Genomic DNA, 19441 nt, shown 5'->3' on the forward strand with positions numbered 1-19441 from the left:
ACCGTGTACAAGAGGATAGAGATTGCAGGATTGCATGCCCTATCTTCGCATCAGTGGCTACTTGTTGATCAAGGCAGTAGTGCGATGTGAAGGTATGGAGCGATGACCATGTAGCTGCCTTACAAATGTCAATGGGTCGTACATGTTTAAGGTGTGCCAAGGAGGCTGCCACTACTCTAACTTGATGAGCTTTGGGAACAGAATGTAGCTGTAGGTTCTGTTTGTCGTGGCAGAACTTGATGCACTGTGCTATCCAGCTGGTGGCTAAACGCACCATCTCCAGCTGGATAGCACAGTGCATCAAGTTCTGTGTACAGTGTACAGTGTATGTAGATAATCCATGAGTAACTCAGGTGAACAGTCTAAAGGTGGTACACCGTTAGAAGTGCACCAGGTAGAGTAGAGTTTCCATTTATAGCTATAGTTTTTCCTCATTGAGAGTTTCTTGGATTCTAACAAAATGGATTGTGCCGAAGTGGAAACTCCCTGTTCTGTTAAAAGGAGCCTCTCAATCTCCATGCTGTTAAATGGAGAGATGAGTGTAGCGGGTATAGAAGCGTTCCTTGTTCTTGGAAGAGAAGATCTGGGCGATTCAGTAATCAAATGGGGTCCATGATGGACAGTGAGAAGGAAACTGTACCACGGTTGCCTTGGCCAGGCTGGAGCTATGAGTATCAGTTGAGCCTTGTCTGCTATGCACTTCTGAAGTGTCCTTGTTATGAATGGTATGGGAGGAAAGGCATACAGGAGGCCTGTCTTCCACGGAATAAGGAAGGCATCTTGGGCGATCCTGAACTGACTTGGTCTTATCGAGCAGAATTTGGGAACCTGAGCGTTGATCTCTGTTGCAAAGAGATCCATCACAGGTGTCCCCCATTGCATGAAAATGTCTTGGGCTACCTCCGAATTGAGTGTCCATTCGTGAGGATGAAAGATGTGGCTTAGCCTGTCCGCTCTTGTATTTGCTACTCCTGGTAGGTAAGTTGCTTGCAGATGTATGCAATGTTGGGGAGCATGTTTGAAGATTGTCAGGGTCTCCTTGCAAAGGGGCCATAAACAGACCCTCCTTGCTTGTTGATATAAAACATTGCCACTTGATTGTCTGTGTAGATCATGACTCTGCGGCCCTTTAAGTGATCTTGAAACACTTGTAGCGCATTTCGAATTGCTCTGAGCTCTAATAGATTTATCTGCAGGGACTGCTCGTAGATTGTCCATAACCCTTGGGTTTCGTAAATCTCGAGATGTGCTCCCCATCCCTTGCAAGACGCATCTGTGGTTAAGACTGCATTGTGAGGAGGAGGACTGAATAATGCGCCTTTGGACAGGGTGGATTCTAGGAGCCACCATGTTATGTCCTGTTTCATCTCGGAGGTCAACGATAACTTCTGTGTCAATGGTTGTGAGTGTTGTTTCCATTGACGTTTTAGTCCCCATTGCAGGCTTCTCATGCGTAGCCTGGTGTTGGGAACCATGAAAATAGCCGCCGCCATGTGGCAGAGGATTACAAAAATTTGTCTCGCCGACGGCCTTTGAGTGTTGTTCAACGAGTAGAGAAGTTGATGTATTTGTATTATTCTTTCTGTTGGGAGATATGCCCAATTGCGAACAGTGTCCAGGCCTGCTCCTATGAACTGTAGTCGTTGTGATGGCTGGAGATGTGATTTCTGAAAATTGATCACTAGTCCCAATTCCTGTAAGCACTGTATCACCCGGAGGTGATCGAGTAAGATCTCCGGGGTCGAGGCTATTATTAGCCAATCGTCCAGATATGGAAAAATGGTCATACCCTGTTGTCTGAGATGAGCCACCACCACAACCATGCATTTGGTGAAAACCCTGGGTGCAGCCGATAGTCCAAAGAGAAGAACCTTGTACTGGTGTTGATGGCCGTAGCGAAAACATAGGTATCGCCAAGAGGATGGATGGATTGGAATGTGTGTGTACGCATCCTTCAGATCGATGGAACACATCCAGTCGTTGGGTTGAATCAGAGGTAAGATCGATTTCAACGATACCATCTTGAATTTCTCTTTGGTCAGGAATTTGTTCAATTCCTCCCGTAGATCTAATATGGGGCGAAGTCCACCTGACTTTTTGGGGATGAGGAAGTATGGGGAATAGAACCCTGTTTTTTGGGTTTTCGGAAAAATTCGTCGAATGGCCTGCTGTTTGCGAAGCAAAGCAATCTCCTCCCTCAGTTGTGGTTGGAAGCTTTGACTCTTTAGAGTGGAAAAGTGAGATAGTATAGGTTTTGTGGTAAATTGGAGTTGACAGCCATGTCGTACTCTCTCTAAAACCCATTGATCAGTTGTTATTTTCTCCCAGGCTGCCAGGCAAGAATGAACTCTGACAGGTGGTGCTTGATGTAGTGGTGGTGGCTGGTTTATTAAAAAGACGGCGTTGATTTTACTGCAGCAGCCAGTTGTCGTGTTTGCTGTCTCTGGTTATGTGGTTTACCCTTACGTTGAGTTGTGTTTTGTTGCGGTGGAGGACGCTGGTAAGATGGATATGTCTGTGTACGAAGATTGATAAGACCTGTAAGGCCTAAGATTATAAGACTGTCTACGTGTAGATCCCACATAACGATGTGTGGTCGAGTAGTGAGATTGTGACATTAAGGAATGGACTTGCTAGAGCTTCCTCCTTTAATTTTCCAACTGTTTCTTGAAACCGTTCTCCGAACAGGTTGTCTCCTGTACACGGGAGGTTCGTCAGTTTCTCGTGTAAATCTTCTCGTATCGTACTAGAGCGTAACCATGCCATCCTACGGGCTGCTATGGCTGTCACAGACGCCCTAGAAGATGTTTCAAATGCCTCATATATTGATCGTAGAAGGTGTCGAGAACACTCCTCCATATCATGACGAGGCGGTGGTACCTGATCAGCCATCAAGGAGAGCATACCTTTTGTGGCTTGTATGCACTCATATAGGTATTGTACCATATAGAATTGATGGTGCATAATGCGGGCATTCTACATCTTCCTGCCAAAGTCATCTAAACACCGGTTGTCTTTACCCGGTGGATACGAGGCATGCGATTTTGCTTTTTTGAATCTTTGCATTGCCGATTCTATCACAATTGAAGCATGTGGTAATTGTGGTATAGAGTAAGGCGATGTTTTTCTCATACGAAATTTTATATCAGTTTTCTTGGAAACCGCTGATAGAGAATAAGGCGTTTCCCACGACTTCTGCAAGACAGAATGTAATAATTCGTGTGGTGGGAGAAATGTTTGTTCTCCCGGAGCATCGAAAATCTTTATGAGACCAAGGGTTTCTGACCTAGGGTCTGTCTCCTTTTGGACCTCCAGATGTAATATCATGCCCAATTTTTCTAAACATTTTGGGTATGTCAGGTCCTCTGGAGGAGAATATGGTTCCTGTGGTTGTTCCTGTGGATCCGATGGGAATCCAGTAGATGACAATGGTGACGTTTGTGGAGATAGAGAATCTATAGGGGAATCTTGCTGTTGAATTGGTGAAATTGGTCGTTTCGTCATTGGGGATGCCGGAGGCTCCACCAACTGTTCTCTAGAGGTATGTATATTGTGTTCCGGAGAACTCACAGATAGCTCGTTAGACATCTTAAAAGATGATTGAAGAGTTTCATAAAACCCTGCCAATGATTGGGATAATTGAAGAAATGCCTCTTGTTTGAGGAGGCATTGTTGCACGACCAAATTGTTTTGGTAGTTCACCTGTTTTAGGTGATACTGTAGGAATTTTAGCAGAAGCAGCTGCTACGTCATACTTGTTCCTCATCTTGTCCTCTGTGGTCTTAACAGAAATATCTGAGGATGAAGATGCAGCAGAGGAAGTGATTTGTATTAATTATCTGCGAGATAAGGAATCTACACTTTGTGGGTGAGATGACCTAGAAGTGGAAGGGCTCACTGCCCATGTATCTCTTGTCTTTGCAGCTTTTTGATGTGAGTGACGTGATCGCCTATGGTGATGGTGTGACTATGATCCTGTATGGGTTCCATCTCCCGACAGTGATCGTCTGATTCGTTTTGACGTCACCTCTGTAGAACTAGAGTCTGAAGAGGTGGAATGAGGTACATTTGGAGACTGATGTCTTTGTTTTGACTTTTGTAGTCCACTGTGCATTGATCTGTGTGTTGTCGAGTGCGCTAATGCCTTCGGCGCCATGTGCGTCGATGTTTCTTGTAAGTTGTGTGCATATACCAACTTGTGCGCAGAAGTCGTCAACGCTGTGCGCTCAGACAGCTCCGGCGCTGAGCTCGCTTCAGACAGCTCCGGCGCATTACGCGCATACGCTTCCTGCGTTGTGCGTGCCGGTGTCTTGTGCGCCGATGATGATTCGGGCGCAGAAGTATTATGCGCCAATGGTGATTTGGGCGCATAAGGTCCTTCAGGCGCATAACCCGTCAACGCCGCAGATTTAGGCGCCGATGTTTCCTGTACCGCACGCTGAGGTTCTTTCAGTCCTCTCGGATCCGAAGCCTATGTCGGCTCGGTAAGTCCTAACTTCCAAGCCTGGAGAGTTGAGGATCCCACGATGACGCTCTTTTCTGTGACGAAGCCGCCGTCAACGAGGGACCCAGTGAAGAACGAGCCTCCGATGGCTCGGAAAACGTGAAAAGTTCAAACATTTTGTAGGCATGGTTTAATGGAACAAAGTCAGCATGGCTTTACCCAAGGCAAGTCTTGCCTCACAAATCTGCTTCACTTTTTTGAAGGAGTTAATAAACATGTGGATAAAGGTGAACCGGTAGATGTAGTATTCTTGGATTTTCAGAAGGCATTTGACAAAGTTCCTCATGAGAGGCTTCTAGGAAAAGTAAAAAGTCATGGGACAGGTGGCGATGTCCTTTCGTGGATTGCAAACTGGCTAAAAGACAGGAAACAGAGAGTAGGATTAAATGGACAATTTTCTCAGTGGAAGGGAGTGGACAGTGGAGTGCCTCAGGGATCTGTATTGGGACCCTTACTTTTCAATATATTTATAAATGATCTGGAAAGAAATACGACGAGTGAGATAATCAAATTTGCAGATGACACAAAATTATTCAGAGTAGTTAAATCACAAGCAGATTGTGATAAATTGCAGGAAGACCTTGTGAGACTGGAAAATTGGGCATCCAAATGGCAGATGAAATTTAATGTGGATAAGTGCAAGGTGATGCATATAGGGAAAAATAACCCATGCCATAATTACACAATGTTGGGTTCCATATTAGGTGCTACAACCCAAGAAAGAGATCTAGGCGTCATAGTGGATAACACATTGAAATCGTCGGTTCAGTTTGCTGCGGCAGTCAAAAAAACAAACAGAATGTTGGGAATTATTAGAAAGGGAATGGTGAATAAAACGGAAAATATCATAATGCCTCTGTATCGCTCCATGGTGAGACCGCACCTTGAATACTATGTACCATTCTGGTCGCCGCATCTCAAAAAAGATATAATTGCGATGGAGAAGGTACAGAGAAGGGCTACCAAAATGATAAGGGGAATGGAACAGCTCCCCTGTGAGGAAAGACTAAATAGGTTAGGACTTTTCAGCTTGGAGAAGAGACGGCTGAGGGGGGATATGATAGAGATGTTTAAAATCATGAGAGGTCTAGAACGGGTAGATGTGAATCTGTTATTTACTCTTTCGGATAATAGAAAGATTAGGGGGCACTCCATGAAGTTAGCATGGGGCACACTTAAAACTAATCGGAGAAAGTTCTTTTTTACTCAATGCACAATTAAACTCTGGAATTTGTTGCCAGAGGATGTGGTTAGTGCAGTTAGTATAGCTGTGATTAAAAAAGGATTAGATAAGTTCTTGGAGGAGAAGTCCATTACCTGCTATTAAGTTCACTTAGAGAATAGCCACTGCCATTAGCAATGGTAACTTGGAATAGACTTAGTTTTTGGCTACTTGCCAGGTTCTTATGGCCTGGATTGGCCACTGTTGGAAACAGGATGCTGGGCTTGATGGACCCTTGGTCTGACCCAGTATGGCATTTTCTTATGTTCTTAGGCCCGTTGTTTTTGGGCTCTTGGGGACATTCGAGCACAAAAATCACAATTTTGTAAATTATGCTCTGGTCCCAGGTATCGGTAACATCAGTCATGGCCATCTGTGACCGACATTACCTTGCCACAGGCACATGGTTTAAACCCCGGCTTTTTTGACATTTCAATAAAATAAGAAATGCTGAGGAGAAGTCAGCCCCGCGTGCGATCCCGCTCGCAGAAAAAACTGAGGAGAATCTGTTATTTTCCTGCACGGGAACACATGCGCAGCCGCAGAGAGCTAAAAGCTAAATCTCTGCTTTGTAAAGCTCCGCCTCCTGGACCTGATTGACAGATCCCATGACAGCATGGCTAATTCAGCCCTGCTATCGACGGGAAAAAGCCCGATTTTTCTGTTTTTTGAGAGAAAGGAAAAAGGAATGTAAAAAGAAGGGAAAAATGTTTTCTTTCTAACAAAAAGATTTGGACAGCAAACTCCCAAAGTTAGCTTGATCCACCCTGAGGTTTCAATTTTCTGCCTCACCAAGGGTCAACATTTTAACAGGGTACGTCATTACCCAGTTACATTTTATTGAGATGAGAGAGGCAATGCGGGGTGTGTTCCAGAGGTATGGTTTAAGTTTATCCGGCTAAATACGCACAGTACCTGAATGTATTGCACTTTGAAGTGACAAAAATCGGAATATAAAAATCGAAATAAAATTTAAAAAATGGTTTTAAATATCGCAGGACTAAAGTTAGGTGGAGAATAATAAAAAAAAAAATGTAGAGGATCGAGCAGGGCCCAATTCTCCATGCTTCCCACCCAAGTTAAAAGAATGTAGTGGGCGTGTAGCACTGCAATGTCTCCCCTTCCCACCCAATGTGCTACAGTCAAAATTTTATACACATTTATCTGTCAATGAAGGGTGCTATCTGTGGGTGAGTGAAGTGAATGAATAAATATCACATGCGGCACACAGCTGATATACGCACTTGCATTTAGATTGCGGCAAGCAGGAGGCAGGACTGGCCTGGCCTCCTCCTGTGGGCTTGTGTGGCACCTTTGGAGGTTTAGTGGTAGGGAAAGGAATTTGGTGCCCCAAGGTTTTTCAGTAAAGAGATGTTTGGGGGGGAATTAATTAGCTTGGCCCACTACTTTTTTCTTCTTGGGTGAGGAAGGCAGAAGGGAGAGGCAGCAGGGCACTACTTATCTACTACATTTATTTTAAACTTGGGTGGGAGGTAGAAGGGAGGAGGAACAAACCTTACTCAGTCCCACTAATTTTTTTTTTTTTTTTTTAATCAAGGGTGGCAATAAAGTCCTTATCCTTTCTATTTTTTAAATAATATTCAGTAGCCCAGTGACTAGCATAGTTATCCTGATAACTTTAGCTGTGTTTATTTCTGTTACCAGATAAATGCTGCTGAATATTCAGCTAAACGTATTCAGGAGTTTTATCAGGATACATTCTCTGCTCACCAGCTTCCTGAATACTGACATCACAGGAGCTTCTTGCGCATTCTCTCTAAAAGTTATTTTGGTTACCTAAATAATTTTTTTCTACCAACCTTATGGATGGATTCAAGCAGCATACGATCCATGCACAGATCTCCCTTGGCCTCAAACTTATGCATCCTCCTCATAGGCTCCCGACTGAGAAAATGTTTAAAGTTACTCTGTAAAATAAAATTAAGAAAAGGCAATTGGAAAATGCTATAATACATGCAAAGAAAAATACACTGCCGCCATTTTCCACCAATTTACAGTGGCTTGCAAAAATATTTGTCCACCTAAAAGTCAGCAGATATGTGGATCCAAATTTACACAGTTCTTTTGATGTGGATGCACATAGAATTTTCTTTTTCTTGGATAATGCCATCTGTTTTGAAGAGGGACAGTTTAGTTTTTCAATTTTTTGAAAAACAATATATAGTAATACACTCCATTTTACTTAAGGGACTTTTTTTTTTTTACATCACAGAAGAGATGATTATTCGATTTCTTGACAGACGATACCACGTTAATTGTATCAAACGGGCTTATTAGAAGGTGCTGCATGCTGAGCAAGATTGTCTTATTATTTTTTACCACATACTGATCAAGAATCAAAACCAACAAGTGACCCATATGCATGCTTCCGTTTTCCCAGCTCAGGCATATTAATTTTGACATATTTTACAACTTTGATCTGTGCTATCAATTCACTCAGAGTTCCAGGTTCCCCCTATTTTTGTCTTTAAATGTACAAATAATCATCACGATCGACATGTACATTCATATGTGAACGATAGTCAAAAAACAACATGTTATGATGTAAACGGCTTTCAAGCCTGTAAGAAGTGTTCTGTTTGCACTCAGGTCATCCAGGGTTCTTCATTTTGTTTGGGAATTAAGAGCTTATAACAACTTCATTTTACAGTGAGTTGTACAAGCACTCATGTAGAGCAGAGTTGTTTACCTGTACAGGTGTTCTCAGAGGACATCAGTCCTCACACATGGGTGACATCATGGAATGGAGCCCAGCACAGAACTTTGATCTCAAATAATCTAGCCTTTCAAACATACCCTACTGAGCATATGCAGCTGTAGTCATCACCCTGCCCCCTAGGCAGAGTGTCTCAGTCCATAATATAGTTAATACAAGGAAAAACCTACTCACAGGGGAGGTGAGTGGTGTTTTTATAAGGACTACCATCCTGCTGGCCTTGGAGAACACCTGTTACAGGTAAGCAACTCTGCTTTTTCTGAGGACAAGCAGGAAACTGCACAGAGTTGAAAGTACCACCTCTCTTCCTTTTGCCTGTGAGGCAGTCAACCCATAAAGGGGTCTAGTTGGGAAAAGAACTGGGTTCTAGAAAAAGAAAACTTTAGAAAAGAGAGACACAAAACCCTGATGTGTAGCAGAGGTGCCTAAGTCAGGGGAGTGATGTGAGTGCCAGCAAGAAATATACTCCGCATCATGGAAAACATAAGCAGGGTTTTGGATCAGTAAACCTGACGACAGTAGGTCTAGAGCCTCCTGGATACAGGAAAAAATCTAGAGATGTAAACAAGAGAAGGACTCCCGAGTGGCATGCAGAGCTCCTGAGTCTCAATGGTGCTTGTTCTTATATGAAATTACATCAGAACTAAGTTTGTTTGTTTTTAATTTCACAAATTGGTGAAAACTTATTTGTTCCCAAAGAGGCCCTGCTAAGTCTGTTTTTTGGGGTATTTAAGTAGTAGTTTACTGTTCAGCCTATTTTATTTTAAACAATTTTATTGCAACTACGTTGAACTTTTCAAAACAGCAGAAAACACATTGCCTCAAAAAACATAATGCAAAATAACCTAAAATCAAACCAAAACAGCATAAGAAGCGTTCACCAAAAAAATCCCCCAAGATCAAATAATAAACAAGAAGCAAACAACTTAAAGAATACATGGCCATTTCTACAGATCTCCAAAAAAAGACAAAAATCTATTGTGACAAAGTAAATAAAAAGTTATAGGTAAAAGATATTGAATAACCAAAAAAGGCTAAAATACCCACTGAGTGCAGCCTAACCCCTTCTTGCCTACCAAGACCAAAAAAAGGTCTCCAAATTTTGAAGCAGAATAAGAATCTCTTAGTGATGTTAGATGCTTCATAGCATAAATATGCCACAGTGTTTGAAACTATAATGATATGGAAGGTGTAGAAGATAGATCTCTAGTGGTTGTGTGTATAATGTCAAGCAAAGTTTTAAAATTTTTAATACTCATTCCCTAAACATACGTGTGGGTATCAGGATGGTCCCCTCCATGATAAATTGTGCTGGTATAATTGGAATTGGTGCTGTTTGAGGAAATGCAAATTTTTGTGACGTGGTAGAATGGTCAAAATAGACATTTGAGATTTTGTCTAAAATATCATGTCTTTACTATAGCGTTCCTGGATATTACAATGATGAGGGAGTTGACAGATTGATTACTATGCTGTATCGGAAAGAGACAGATAAGAACCAATTTTTAAAATATTCCAGTTGTCACCCCAAAAAATTGAGAGATAGCTTGCCCATCAGCCAATTTCTATGTCTAAGAAGATTGTGCTCCACTCTTTCAGAATTTAAAGATCAGTCGGAAGTTATGAGAGTTAGGTTGCTCGAGCGGGGTTACCCTTTTTCTGTGGTCAAGAAAGCCTTCAAACGGGCATTGTTTGCCATTGGAGAGTTGCTGTTGGGCTATAAAGCTAGTCATGAAAAGGAAGGTCTGACGTGTTCTTCACTACAACAATCGGGTACAAGATATTATTGAAATACTGCAGAAACATTGGGGTATTCTATCCCCCCATCAAAGTCTAGAGAACTTTCCCCAGTTTGCCTTCTCTAGAGATCACAACTTACAGGATAAGGTCGTAAGGGCATGTTTAAAGCCCGAATTGGAATTAGAGATGAGTCAACAGACACTGGGGAATTTTCCCTGCGGTACATGTGAGATGTGTAATTTTGCACTTACAGGAGCTGTGTGGCAACATCCGGTTTCGAGACAAAGAGTGTTTCTAAATAAATCTACAAACTGTAATTCTTTGCACATTGTGTATCTTCTACAATGCTCCTGTAATTTGGTCTACATTGGGTGGACTAAAAGGAAAATACGGACATGGCTCTTGGAACACAAGAGCTGTATAAAAACTATGAAGGTGACGGCCCCGTTTGATCATTGTACCGCTAAAGGACACCAATTCAGAGACTTTCGCTGGACGATACTTGAAATGCTGACAATATCAGCCCGTGGGGGTGATATTCAGTTTGCCCTCAATAAATGAGAACAGTTTTAGATTTTTAAATTAAGATCTACCCACCCGGATGGGTTAAACAAGGTAATAAATTGGTATTCCCTAACGTGAGGGGTGTCATCATGACGTATGCTGACGTATATAAGCTGTGGAGCCGGACGCCATGTTTAAAAGGCTTGATGAAGTACATCTAAACGGAAGCAATTTTGTTGGGAGTTAAAAAGAGGATCGCAATGGAAATGAATTATTGAGAGCATTTTTTGAAAGGAAATGTGAAACCCCCTGAAGCAGATTTTTCACTGAAACATGGCCATGTCGGGGTTGTGAGAAAAAGTGGACTCTGGCTTAAGAAATAAGTAAAATTAGCTCTCGTTACAGTTTTTAAGAAATTTGTGTGTTTATTGTGGTGATCCGATTGAGGGATCTTCACGGGACTGTGTATAAAGAAAGGAAAAAGCAAAGAAAAATATCAATAAAAATTAAATAAAAGCGGACCAGAAGGTCAGACAACTTGGCTGTTATCTGAAAAGTTGTACCCATGAAGGTCCTACACATGTAGCTGATTCAATGACATTAGATTGTACTGAGGAACATTGTGGTGTGGATGTTGGGTTCTGGTATAATTCAGAACAATCTTTGTGTTCCACTGTCACATGCCTTTTGACAGTCTCCTCCCTTTGTGAGTATAAACTTCAGCGAACTAGAACAAGAGCATTTTGTATTGCTGCACCGCTTCTTTAGAAGACTTCCAGGCAATGTGTGAGAGCAGAATGAACTCAAGGACTTCAGAAAGTGCATTAAGACTTTACTGTTTAAAAAAGATTTTAATGTGAATTTGTAACCCCAGATTTCAGTGTAAATATTGTATGTTTTATTCTGTGCTTATATTACATTGTTACCCACTCTGGATAATTTTATTAGAGGTAATGGGCTACAAGACATTTTAAGTAAATAAATTAAGTAGAACCGGACTTCTACTGTAAAGCAACATGGTGTCTCGCCTCCATTAACACATGAACCACCAATGAGAGCTATTTAGCAGTACCAACAGCTTGGACCTGTAAATTGTGCCCCACCAATATCTCTGCAGGTTCCAAGGGGAGTTAACACTCTTGCTATTTTGTGAATCCAGGAAAAAACTAAGAAATATGTTTGCTCATTCTTATTTACTTATCCTGTAACCAAGGATCCTGATCCCAGACATTTTATTATATCACACAGTGCATGTAACTTACATTCATTAACAGCTTATAAATGATGAAAATCAATCTTTAGTTGCCAGGAGTATTTATATAGAAATGATGGCAGAAAAGGACCAAATAATCCACCCAGCCTGCCCAGCAAGCTTATGCCAGTATCTGCTGCACTGTGCAGGTTACCCTCATGCTTATCAAATTTCCCAGACCGTAAAAGTCAGGGCCCTCGAATGCTGCCCGAATCCAATTTCCCCTAATCCCTGCCATGAAGGCAGAGAGCAATGATAGAGCCACATCAAAAGTATCAGGCTTAATGAATAAGGGTAGTAAAAGCTGTATCAACAAGTTACCCCCATGTTTATTTGTTCCCCCAACCTCTTCGGTTGCTGTCTGAATCGAATTCCTCTTTTCCCACTGCCGTTGAAGAAGAGAGCAATGATGGAGTCGCATTAGGTCTTGATACTGTTAATTGTTAAGGGTAGCAACTGCCACACCAGCAAGTTACCGCCAGTTACCCCCGTGCACTCTTTTCTTTAATTCCATCCTCTAGTCTTTAGGGATCCACAATGTTTATCCCATGCCCCTTTGAATTCCTTTACTGTTTTCGTCTTCACCACCTCCTCCGGAAGGACATTCCAGGCATCCACTACCCTCTTCCTGACACTGGTTCCGAGTCATCCTCCCTGGAGTTTTATGTCATGACCTCTAGTTCTATTGAAATTCACAAGAAATTTAAGCAGAACCTGAAAACTGCCCTCTTCACCCAAGCCTACTCATAAGTGCTTATTTCCCATCTTAATTCTACGTTCTCCTGCCTCATATTTTGAACACCAACTTATTTTAATGCACTAGATTCCCTGTATTTCTTAATCCCATTCTCTCTACTCACTGTTAGATCCCCCCTAACTCCCAGACCCTCCCTTCCCTGCCTCTTTTGTCCCCCTTTTATTGAATGTTTATAGTTCTCTGTAAAACAAAGTCCCTATTATTGCTTGTTCTCTGTAAAGCTAGTTTACCTATTAATGATTGTTCACTGTTCTCTGTAAAGCTCGTTAGCTGCATTTTGTTTACTGTGAACCGATGAGATGTTCCCAACGTTCGTCGGTATACAAAAGATTATAAATAAATAAATATTGATTTCTTTCCAATGGAAAAGGTTTGATGATTGTGCATCATTAAAACTTTTCAGATATCTGAAGATCTGTATCATATCTCCCCTGCACATCCTCTCTTCCAGGGTATACAAATTTAGATTCTTCAGCCTCTCCCCATAAGTCTTCCAATGCTGACCCCTCACCAGTTTGGTTGCTCTTTTTTTGGTCCACCTATATCCTGTCTTTATCCTTTTTGAGATACAGGCACCAGTACTGAACGCAGTACTCCAGGTAAGGCAAATGCTCAAAATGTAATGCATCTACTACACATAGTTTTGACCAGTTCCTCAAGAACCCACCCCTTAAGCGGTAAGTATTAAAAAAAAATAGTTTTGATTTGCAACCTCTCTCAAAAACCCTTTTCACAGAGAAATGAGTTATTGCTAAAGAGTTGGCCTACCCTATGAAGACAAACGAAGCAGGGTGAAAGCCCGACCTACAATAATAATCACAAAATGGCATAAAGGTAGGGCAGAAAACTTCTCAGTTGTCCTTCATTCAAAAAGATTTAAACTTCTTTCAGATGTATTACTGGAATATCATATGACATATCTGAAAGAAATTAAATCTTTTTGAACAAAGGAAGACAGCAGAGAAGGTTTCTGCCCTACCTACCCTCCCTAGCACACCAAAATGAAAAACAAGACCTAGTAAAATGATCAGTGAAATCAGGATTATCCCAGAGAGAGGAGAAGGGAATATCATCAGTTTTTTGCAAATTGAGATATTATACCAAACTGCCGAGATAACAGGATCTGAGAGCTAGTTGAGTAGTAGCACTCATGTTTTTTGATAAGGACCACTATTGCCAGTCATTCTCCCCTGTGAGACCCTACCTCAGTAAGGATGGTTCAAATTCATTTAATTGACACGAATATGCCTTTCAACTTATCGCCATCTCCATGATTGAGGGAGTTGGAGGACAAGGGCCCCCTCAACAGAGGTGCTGCTGTTTGTTTACAGTAGCTTGCTAGCTATAAGAACATAAGAAATTGCCATACTGAGTCAGACCAAGGGTCCATCAAGCCCAGCATCCTGTTTCCAACAGTGGCCAATCCAGGCTACAAGCACCTAGCAAGTACCCAAAAACTAAGTACCGTATTTTTCGCACTATAAGACGCACCTGACCATAGGACGCACCTAGGATTTAGAGGAGGAAAATTAAGAAAAAAAAAATTCTGTCCCCATGATGGGCTCTCCCCCCTGGTGGCCGTCCGTGGGATTTTTTTTTTGTTTTGTTTTTTTATAGTAAGGCAGAGAACATCCACACAGGTACTCACACTCACTGGTTTTCTGTCCCTCACATACATACATAGGCTCTTTCACATTCACTAGCTCTCTTCACATATACACATACCCACAGACAATCACACACTCAGACTCTCCCTCATACACATCTCTCTCACACCAGTTATTTTAAACTTTCATGACTGCTCCAGAGTTCAATAATAAATAGTCAGGGCTATATTACATTGATTAGGAGAGCAATTGCTCCTAATATTTCAACAGGTAGTCACTTAATCAGCACAGGCAGTAATTCTATTTGCTGGTCTGTGTCATGTGTCCTCCATCCCAGGCAGTATACCACCCCCATGACCCTCCAATACATCCAAACCACAACGAGTGAAGTTCTTACTTTGGACTGCAAGTGAGAGCCTCCGACGGCAGAGCCCGAGCTCCCCGCCGGTTCCGGGTGCATCTCACTGCGAGGGTCGCCGCGGCGCAGGTCAGTCATCACCTGTTTGAACCGCGTGGGCTACGGAGGCCCCTCCAGTTCAAACAGATCCCTGCCAGTCTGCTGTTCCCGCGGTGCAGCTTGCTGCGAGGGTCGCCGCGGCGCAGGTCAAATGCCAGCCATCTGAACTGGAAGGGCCTCCATAGCCCATGCAGGTCAAACAGGTGATGTCTGACCTGCGCCGCGGCAACCCTCGCAGCAAGCTGCACCGCGGGAACAGCAGACCGGCAGGGATCTGTTTGAACTGGAGGGGCCTCCGTAGCCCATGCAGGTCAAACAGGTGATGTCTGACCTGCGCCGCGGCGACCCTCGCAGCAAGCTGCACCGCGGGAACAGCAGACCGGCAGGGATCTGTTTGAACTGGAGGGGCCTCCGTAGCCCATGCAGGTCAAACAGGTGATGTCTGACCTGCGCCGCGGCGACCCTCGCAGCAAGATGCACCGCGGGAACAGCAGACCGGCAGGGAGCTCAAGTTCCGCCGGCAGAATACACACGCCTACACCACCATGCTGATTGGGCGGAGTTGGGAGGAGGCGGGGGACGGCGCGCGAGAGGGAGAGCTGCTACATTCGCTCCATAAGACGCACCCACATTTTCTCCCCATTTTTTGGGGAAAAAAAGTGCGTCTTATGGAGCGAAAAATACGGTATATCCCATGCTACTGATGCTAGTAATAGCAGTGGCTATTTTCTAAGTCAACTTGTTTAATAGCAGGTAATTGACTTCTCCTCACCTTTTTTAAACCCAGTTACACTAACTGCACTAACCATATCCCCTAGCAACAAATTCCAAAGTTTAATTGTGCATTGAGTGAAAAAGAATCTTCTCCAGTTAGTTTTAAATGTGCTACATGCTAACTTCATGGTGTGCCCCCTAGTCCTTCTATTATCCGAAAGAGTAAATAACCGATTCACATTTACCTGTTCTAGACCTCTCATGATTTTAAAGATCTCTATCATATCCCCCATCAGCCATCTCTTCTCCAAGCTGAATAGCCCTAACCTCTTTAGTCTTTCCTCATAGGGGAGCTGTTCCATCCCCTTTAACATTTTGGTCACCCTTCTCTGTACCTTCTCCATCACAACTATATCCTTTTTGAGATGCGGTGACCAGAATTGTACTCCGTATTCAAAGTGCGGTCTCACCATGGAGCGATACATAGGCATTTTAGGGATAACCCTGTCTGTGGACAGGGGAATTCTGGTTCATGCGATTGATCCATTTTCTGAAACACATGCTTCTTGGGGGAAGTATATGTTATCATGGCTGAGGAATTAACACCTAAGCCAGGTTCGGGGCAATCTGTTCTGAGATCGCTCTTGCCCTGCCCTGGTACCCTTAGAGTTTCCTGGTTGGTGAAGAAATGCTGTTTGACAGGGGTTTGCACTTGCAGCACCCCAGCTTCCTGTCTTAGTGGAGTGTTTCTGGATTTTTTTCCCTGTGGAATTCGCTCTCCGTTTCAGCTGTTCCAAGCAGGCTGAGGACTCTATCTCATTGGGTAACTCCCTACTGGAATCAGCAGTGAGTTATTCACTTGGGGTTGTTATACAACCTAGCGACTTGTGCTTACCCCGGCAGTACAGTCTACCTCTTTGTGTTCTTCGCTCCTTCTGAATTCCAGTTGGAATTTGGGGAGGGGGGGGGAGGAAGATAAGGCATTCGTGATACATTTATTATATACCTACAGGGAAAGATTCACCACTTTTTCCCCTATATTTTCTCCAAGCTCTGGTCAATACTGCCTTTAGCTTGTCTCCTTTCACTAGGTTGCCCAATGTGTCTTCCTGCTCAACTGAACTATCATGTAGACCGAATGGATAGCCCTGCCCTTTGACAGGGTGCAATGTGGGTAAGCTTCAGGCCTAACTATCTCCCTGCTCAGGGGTTTGGGCTAGCGATCCCATTTAGAGATTGCCTTTCATCCCCTGAAACTCTTGATGCTGTCCTGCTGGTCAGCTATGTCTGGTGCTTTGGCATGTTGATCTGTCACAGACTCTGCCACTATTGCTGATTATTCTTCAAATATTTGCTTGGGTTTTCTTCCCATGATGCCTGTTAGCCAAACATGGGCACACTTCTGCAGAGACATTCTGTCCTTTGGATGTTAGTAGACTGCAGTTTCTTTCTGGGGAGTTCTCAAGCCCAGGTTAGTTTTTCGGTTGTTTTGTAACATCAATGAAAACTGTGGAGTCTTAATAAGAACATGCCACACTGGGTAAGACCAAAGGTCCATCAAGCCCAGCATCCTGTTTCCAACAGTGGCCAATCCAGGCCATAAGAACCTGGCAAGTACCCAAAAACTAAGTCTATCCCATGCTACTGATGCTAGTAATAACAGTGGCTATTTTCCAAGTCAACTTGATTAATAGCAGGTAATTGACTTCTCCTCCAAGAACTTATCCAAATCTTTTTAAAACCCAGCTACACTAACTGCATTAACCACATCCCCTGGCAACAAATTCCAGAGTTTAATTGTGCATTGAGTGAAAAAAAACTTTCTCCGATTAGTTTTAAATGTGCTACATGCTAATTTAATGGATTGCCCCCTAGTCCGAGTATTATCCAAAAGAATAAATAACCGATTCAAATTTACCCATTATAGACCTCTCATGATTTTAAACACCTCTATCATATCCCCCCACAGCTGTCTCTACTCCAAGCTGAACAGTCCTAACCTCTTTAGTCTTTCCTCATAGGAGAGCTGTTCCATCCACTTTATCATTTTGGTCACCCTTCTCTGAACTTTCTCCATCACAACTATATCTTTTTTGAGATGTGGCGACCAGAATTGTACATAGTATTCAAGGTGCAGTCTCACCATGGAGCAATACAGAGGCATTATGACATTTTCCATTTTATTCACCATTCCCTTCCTAATTCTGTTTGCTTTTTTGACTGCCGCAGCAATCTGAGCCGACGATTTCGATGTATTATCCACTATGAAGCCTAGATCTCTTTCCCGGGTGGTAGCTCCTAATATGGAACCTAACATCGTGTAACTATAGTATGAGTTATTTTTCCCTATATTCATCACCTTCCACTTATCCAAATTAAATTTCATCTGCCATTTCACCTGAGCTAAAAAATTCTAACTTATCCCTATCAATTAAAAAGCAGAATGAAAATACAAACAAAAAACAAACTTTGAAATGTTTGTATGCTAATGCCAGAAGTCTAAGAAGTAAGATGGGAGAATTAGAATGTATAGCAGTAAATGATGACATAGACTTAATTGGCATCTCAGAGACATGGTGGAAAGAGGATAACCAATGGGACAGTGCTATACCGGGGTACAAATTATATCGCAATGACAGAAAGGAGCACTCGGGAGGAGGTGTGGCGCTTTATGTCCGGGATGGCATAGAGTCCAACAGGATAAACATCCTGCATGAGACTAAATACAAAATTGAATCTTTATGGGTAGAAATCCCTTGTGTGTCAGGGAAGACTACAGTGATAGGGGTATACTACCGTCCACCTGGTCAAGATGGTGAGATGGACAGTGAAATGCTAAGAGAAATTAGGGAAGCTAACCAAATTGGTAGTGCAGTAATAATGGGAGACTTCAATTACCCCAATATAGACTGGGTAAATGTATCATCGGGTCACGCTAGAGAGATAACGTTCCTGGATGGAATAAATGATAGCTTTATGGAGCAATTGGTTCAGGAACCGATGAGAGAGGGAGCAATTTTAGATCTAATTCTCAGTGGAGCACAGGACTTGGTGAGAGAGGTAACGGTGGAGGGGCCGCTTGGCAATAGTGATCATAATATGACCAAATTTGATTTAATGACTGGAAAAGGAACAGTGTGCAAATCCAAGGCTCTCGTGCTAAACTTTCAAAAGGGAAACTTTGATAAAATGAGAAAAATTGTTAGAAAAAAACTGAAAGGAGCAGCTACAAAAGTAAAAAATGTCCAAGAGGCGTGGTCATTGTTAAAAAATACCATTCTAGAAGCACAGTCCAGATATATTCCACACATTAAGAAAGGTGGAAAGAAGGCAAAATGATTACCGGCATGGTTAAAAGGGGAGGTGAAAGAAGCTATTTTAGCCAAAAGATCTTCATTCAAAAATTGGAAGAAGGATCCAACAGAAGAAAATAGGATAAAGCATAAACATCGGCAAGTTAAATGTAAGACATTGATAAGACAGGCTAAGAGAGAATTTGAAAAGAAGTTGGCTGTAGAGGCAAAAACTCACAGTAAAAACTTTTTAAAATATATCTGAAGCAGAAAGCCTGTGAGGGAGTTAGTTGGACCGTTAGATGATCGAGGGGTTAAAGGGGCACTTAGAGAAGATAAGGCCATCGCGGAAAGATTAAATGATTTCTTTGCTTCAGTGTTTACTGAAGAGGATGTTGGGGAGGTACCCGTAATGGAGAAGGTTTTCATGGGTAATGATTCAGATGGACTGAATCAAATCACGGTGAACCTAGAAGATGTGGTAGGCCTGATTGACAAACTGAAGAGTAGTAAATCACCTGGACCGGATGGTATACACCCCAGAGTTCTGAAGGAACTAAAAAATGAAATTTCAGACCTATTAGTAAAAATTTGTAACTTATCATTAAAATCATCCATTGTACCTGAAGACTGGAGGATAGCAAATGTAACCCC

General features: G+C 42.5%; 1 protein-coding gene across 1 annotated transcript in view; it reads right to left on the minus strand.

The window, feature by feature from the left end:
- GTF3C2 (general transcription factor IIIC subunit 2) overlaps positions 1 to 19441 on the minus strand; it is a 265747-nt gene that overhangs the window by 9874 nt on the left and 236432 nt on the right. Inside the window, exon 18 of the mRNA XM_029595224.1 lies at positions 7547 to 7654. Coding sequence (XP_029451084.1) covers positions 7547 to 7654 — 108 coding nt within the window. The remainder of the gene's footprint in view (positions 1 to 7546; positions 7655 to 19441) is intronic.

Source organism: Rhinatrema bivittatum, chromosome 3, assembly GCF_901001135.1.
Source record: "Rhinatrema bivittatum chromosome 3, aRhiBiv1.1, whole genome shotgun sequence".
Taxonomy (NCBI): domain Eukaryota; kingdom Metazoa; phylum Chordata; class Amphibia; order Gymnophiona; family Rhinatrematidae; genus Rhinatrema; species Rhinatrema bivittatum.